The 6,321-nt window shown below is 42.7% G+C and overlaps 1 protein-coding gene across 1 annotated transcript; it reads left to right on the top strand.

Moving 5' to 3' along the window:
* Nucleotides 1-4,084: 4,084 nt before the first annotated feature.
* Nucleotides 4,085-5,164, top strand: LOC149065021 (F-box/LRR-repeat protein 6-like). The gene has a single exon (XM_089254271.1). The coding sequence runs from the start codon at nucleotides 4,085-4,087 to the stop codon at nucleotides 5,162-5,164; it is 1,080 nt and encodes a 359-aa protein (XP_089110397.1).
* Nucleotides 5,165-6,321: the final 1,157 nt, after the last annotated feature.

Below are 6,321 nucleotides of genomic sequence, written 5' to 3'. Positions count from 1 at the left end.
GGTTTTTCTCAAGATCAGAAACACGATTTTCCAAAATTCCTAGAGACGATTCAAACCTTTGAAGCTCACACTGTAAGTTATCCACCTTACCGGACACAGATTCCAAGCTTTCATGGAGGTCAACATGCAAGGATAACAGCATTTTTACTCCCCCATTTAGATCAAAGTCTTCATCCGGTTGATTTTCGAGATCTATCAATTTTCTTACGCGTGATCTCATACTATTGGTTTTGAATTTTAGTTAATTATGCTCTCCATCAATTCCGGAAAGTAGGAAAAATAGCAGTAGGGAAACAGGCAAACTGCCCAACGAGATGGCTGACAAGAACATCGTGGATCCCCGAGCCATTTTTTGGAGGCCCTACCTACTACTGCTACACCCCCCTCCCGCGGAACCTCCCACCGGTACATGCGGGAATGTGCGTGTACGTATAGTGAAACCTGACGTGAAGTTTTTTTTGTTTCTCTGTAATGCTTGTTATGTGTAGTGCTGCCATCTGCCACCAGTTTTTCTAACTATGAGTGAAGCGTTATGATTGAATGATTTATCGTTGTAGGACTGTTGCTCTCTGTGGCGAGACTTTTTAACGGGGAGATCGGCTCGCATTTGCGCCTTGAAGTTGGGAACCACAGAAAACCAACTTCAGCCGACCACCACTGTGGGGTTCGAATCCGCATCCTCGCATCGCGAGTCCGTCCTATAAAAATGATAATGAACGTTTTTTTCTCAGTGTAAACAAAGTATTTTTAATTCGTTTTGCGGCCCCTAAAATTTAGCGGCCCCGGTGCGGCTGCACCCTTTGCACCTGCCTAAGTCCCGCCCTGGGCACAGTTCCAGATTTTATCCCAGCTGCTGTTCCGATTCACCTGTGGCACATTCCTAGATCACACTCACGGAAGAGTTCCGGATCGCTCATTATTCACGACACATTTACACGCCATTCAAGTGCCCTGCGGCACATTTCCCTGATCAGTAAATGTGTCGCAGAATATTTACAGATCACCGCGGCACAGTTCCAGAGTATTAAACTGACCGACATATTTACAGGTGACCCGCGACACATTTCATAATCAGTGAAATGGCCCAAACTCTACTGAATATGAGACACCCCTGATGTAACACCTCCTGGAGTTAAATTACACCCGAAGGATACAACGATTAGAATGGCCTGCATATGTTCATGAATGACTGTCACCTTAAACCACGTCTGCCTTAAACCACACATGCTAACCAATGGCCCTCGGAGTTATCTTATGTGGCCCGGGACAAAACCACGCAAGTGGCTCACGAACGATCATCAAATCATTTAAGAAAAGGACTCATTTCCCAATTACTTCAGCGGCTTGCGGCATATTTCCAGATCATTTACGCTGCCAACAGCATATATTCAAATCACCAAAGTTACCCGAGCACATTTCCAGATCACTTGAGCGAAACGCGGCAAAACCCCAGTTCACTTGAGTGGGCTCAGTTGTAAGTGGCTGGAGTCCCATTTACAGATCATTTGAGTGGCCCGCGGCACGCTTCGAGATCACTTGAGTGGCTCGCAGCACACGCATCACCTAATGGTCTGCGATACACTTCAAGTGGCTCGATGCATTTTTTTTACAGATTATTTTAGTGGGCGTGCTTGACACATTTCTAAACCACTCAAGTGGCCCGCTGCACACTTTCAGATCATCCAAGTGACTTGTGGCACATTCACAGATGACTCAAGCGACCCGTGGCACATTTTCAGACCACCTGAATGACTCGCGGCACATTACAACTTGACTCAACCTTTTGAAGAGTGTGGAGCACTTCATCGGTGTGGAAACGTGTCGCGGACACACCTCTAGAATAGCGCCGCAGATTATTTGTGTGATCTGTGAATGTGCCGCGGGCCACTCAAGCAATCTGAAAATGTACCGCAGGCCACTTGGTTAGCTGGAAATTCGCCCCAGGCCACTTAATTGAAGTAAGAATGCACCGGGGGGGGGACCACTTGAGTGATCTGGAAATATACCACACGTACGCGGTGACGTTTAACGAAAGCGTAAAGAGAGAATTTTGGATCGATAGTCCTGTTCAGTTATTTCAAGGAATTCACATTACAGAGCGGGATAGGAGAACAGAGCAAATGGCTACAGTGTCGGTCAGTCTCACGCTCCGCTCGATGAATGAGTCGACCTAGGACTTCAAGGAATTCACAGAACGTCTCTCTCTTAAGGAAGGTTGTTGACTTTTTTTTTTACGCAACACGTCGCCGTTATGACGACTCGAAACGACACGTGTTTACGGAGCACTGCCTAAATGCATGAAAAATGCCAACCCTTGTGTTCCCCGACGCCTGCCTTCTCAAAACGCTGTGGTGGTCGAGTGGTTATAGTGACGGACTCGCGATGCGAGGATCCGGGTTCGAACCCCACAGTGGTGTTCGGCTGAAGTTGGTTTTCTGTGGTTCCCAACTTCAAGGCGCAAATGAGAGACGATCTCCACGTTAAAAAGTCTCGCCACAGAGAGCAACAGTCCTACAACGATAAATCATTCAATCATAACACTTCACTCATAGTTAGAAAAACTTGTGGCAGATGGCAGCACTACACATAAGAAGCATTACAGAGAAACAACAAAACTTCACGTCAGGTTTCACTACATGCACATTCCCGCATGTACCGATTCGTTGCGGGGGGGGGGGGGGTGCATGTGTGGTGTAGTAGTAGTAGGTAGGGCCTCCAAAAAATGGCTCGGGGATCCAATCGGATGTTCTTAAGTCAGCCACCTCGTTGGGCAATTTTCCTGTTGTGGCGTTGTATTTGTATAAAACATTTTTTCGTCCAACATGTTTTTGGGAAGGCAGGCGTCGGGGAACACAAGGGTTGGCATTTTTAATGCATTTAGGCATAGCCACCCTTCAGAAACGCCTACATTTTTCGAACCATGCATGGGGTTCCCCCCGATGAAGACCCCCTGCATGGGTTCCATTTCACTCTCTTAAAATTCAATTTTATTTCCTTTTTTGTGTATATACAGGGTGATTATAAAAAAACTATCCCGACGTATGGGCCCCTAACTATCATACCATTCACAGAAACTGAATGAAATTTTGGCATAAGGTATTTTGATGTATGCACTCAAGAATGATATGGAAAACAACAGTGTCACTCTAACAGTTACGGTTACAGTGAGAAAATTTCGAACATATCAAATGGCAACACCAAGTTTTTTTGTATTGGAATGTGATCTTCATTGTGAAAAACCCTAAATAGCGTTCGAACGGCAACTGTAGCACGAACATCACCGGCGGTAGATAGGCTAAAAGTGAGGACAACCAATAAGGACAGAGATAGAAGCATAAAATAAAGCATTTTATTGTGTTTTCCACATGACCTTGTGGAGGACTAATCAGGCTGGGATCGAAGAAACGGTGTGACGAATGGAACGAACATTAATGCTCTGGTGCACGGCAAAGTCCTTTTTACTCTTTCCTTGCCTAGCTCCGGGCATTTTCGTGCTACAGGTGCCATTCCAACGCTATTTAGTGTTTTTCAGTATGGAGATCGCATTCCAATACAAAAAAACTTGGTGTTGCCATTTGATATTTTCGAAATTTTCTCACTGTAACCGTAACTGTTAGAGCGACACTGTTGTTTTCCGTATCATTCTTGAACGCATACCTCAAAATACCTCATGCCAAAATTTCATTCAGTTTCTGTGAATGGTATGATAGTTAGGGGCCCATATGTGGGGATAGTTTTTTTTATAATCACCCCGTATAAGCATTGAGTACATGTTCTTATGACCCGACCCCGGAAAAAGTTGAAATGACGTCCCTGCGTATGAAGGGAGAAAAATCATGGCCTGTCCTGTCGACAGCTTCGACGAGAATCGGTATTTTCTTAAGATGGAAGTGGGAACCGCGGTCCTTTCTTTTTTTTTTTTCTCAAGAACCGTCACTCACTCGCTCTTAAAAGAAAAAAAAACCCGCTCTTCTAGACGGTTCATGAGCGAATCGCTCATCTCTAGTTTTCTCTAAAAACAACGCTACACGCAAAGCCGCGATAAAAAAGACCTCTTATCTTTCAATAAAGATAAGAACTCATAATGCAGCTTTGGCTACACCCCACTTCGCCGTTGGAAATTGGAATTCAGACCCCTTTAAAACAAAGTACTCAAGAAGCTCGGCATTCGAGGTATTTGCTGTTGATCAAAGTTCCGGATTCAATCATGACGACAACCATCGGAGATTTGGCCCCAGAACTGCTGCTGAAGATTTTCTCGCATTACATCCAGTCCGAGGGACACATGGCATTCTCAAGGAACGTCGTACCAGTGTGCAAATTGTGGTGGAACCTTTCGACCACGCCTTCGCTGTGGAAAAACATCTACTTGCGAAATTGGAACTACATCATGTCTCTCTCGAATAGAGGATTACTGCGCCACGCCGAGAGCCTCCTGATAGATCATATCAGCGAACCGGGTAATGATGCTTTCATGGTTTTAATCAACCTCAACCGTCTACGGGCCGTGCTCCCAAACTTCCGCGCTCTCAAATCTCTCGTAATTTCAGACAATATTATCGATGTGAATACGATGAAGATCGTGGCTAAACATTGTCCGAATCTGGAATGTTTGCATATGGAAGTTTCGATCGGTCCTACACCTGGGTTCATAACACTTAAAGAACTCGACCCAATCCTCACCGTGCGTGGACCGGAATTGAAACATCTGAGCTTTAATTTTTGCAGTATAAAGAACAGCGAACAGCTGATTACAGAAATCGCTGCTAAATGCGCATCACTCGAAGTGCTTGAGTGGAATCACAATCAGAATTCCCAGTTTCCGATCTATAAATTAGCGAGTGGATGCCCCCGATTACGGAAACTGTACTTAAGCGAATGTGAGCTTGTTACCACAGGTGGAAATGATTGCCCTGGGCTCAAAGATTTGACAGTGCTCGAAGCCAGCCGTTGTAATTTCCGTGGACTGGACGTGTGCAGTCTGTTAAAGAATTCAGATCATTTGGAACATTTAGAATTGCGTCGGAATTACAATTTGATTTTCAGCAACGTCTCAAAAATCCCATCCGATAAAGTCAAATTTTTTAAAATACAGAATGTAAATGGGGACATGAATTCGGTGGCTCTGGAGCAGGCAGCGCAAAAGTGGAAGCTAGAGATGTGACAATTCTCGAGAATAATCTGTGAGAGAATATTCTCGGAAGAACTACCATTATAAATAACTTGAGAATATTCTAATTGTTCTTGATGAGAATATTCTAATTGTTCTTGATGAGAATATTCTAATTGTTCTTGATGAGAATATTCTAATTGTTCTTGATGAGAATATTCTAATTGTTCTTGATGAGAATATTCTAATTGTTCTTGATGAGAATATTCTAATTGTTCTTGATGAGAATATTCTAATTGTTCTTGATGAGAATATTCTAATTGTTCTTGATGAGAATATTCTATAATAGCCCTTCCAGAGATCATTTTTCTCCAGAATATTTATATCTATCTATATATATAAAATTGATTTTCTGTCTGTGTGTGTGTGTGTATGTTCTCTATACAAATCTACAATTTTAGATCGATCGTCGCCGAATTTTGCATATATACCAAATGGGGGACCCGACTTGAACGATAGGCTACTTTAAAATTTCGTCAGCCCAGGGAAAGTGCCCCAAATGGGCAAAAAACTGTCCGGCAACAATGGTTTTTATGCCCCAACAATCACTTTCCGAACGTTTACTTTGGTTACCGTGGTTCCCTAGCAATGCGTTTCAGACGTGTATATGCCTTTACAACGGTTTGTCACTTCTTTAATCCTGTTGGTATATGTATAATAGTTTATGCCTTTATAAGGGTTTGCCACATTTTTAATATACTCTCAGTAATGAGGCTTTTTGAATAGACGTCATAATCATCACCATCATCGCTTTGAGAGTCAGGAAAAGGGTGATCCTCATAGAAATCAGTGATAAAATTGCCGATTTTACTGTAGAAATGCGGAAATTAGTGAGATTTTCCGCCCCATCAATAATTTTAAAAATTGTATTGAATTCTCGATTTTTGAAATATTCAGTTCGCTTAGAGATATACGAAGCCCACGAGATTAAATATGAAGTAAATATGCCAAACCTATACTTTTGAGTTTGATATTCGAGCAATATCATTGATTTCATTTATATCTTCTCACGTATGAAAATTAGTGTCTTCATATTGTCTCTTTTGATATTTATTTGCATAAACTCATGTGGGTTAGGATATTTTAAAATTAGTTATGAGCCCGTGAAAAGTGCATCGAAAACATTCCACAGCTTTAACTAAGGATTTTTG

This window comes from Pholcus phalangioides, unplaced genomic scaffold, assembly GCF_987345545.1.
Source record: "Pholcus phalangioides strain wild (caught in Gottingen) unplaced genomic scaffold, Ppha-v1.0 ptg000041l_1, whole genome shotgun sequence".
Taxonomy (NCBI): domain Eukaryota; kingdom Metazoa; phylum Arthropoda; class Arachnida; order Araneae; family Pholcidae; genus Pholcus; species Pholcus phalangioides.
This window is presented reverse-complemented; position numbering and strand designations above follow the sequence as displayed.

Excerpts from the sequence above, each read along its gene's own strand:
- LOC149065021 (XM_089254271.1), top strand. The coding sequence starts at position 4,085 with ATGCAGCTTTGGCTACACCCCACTTCGCCGTTGGAAATTGGAATTCAG.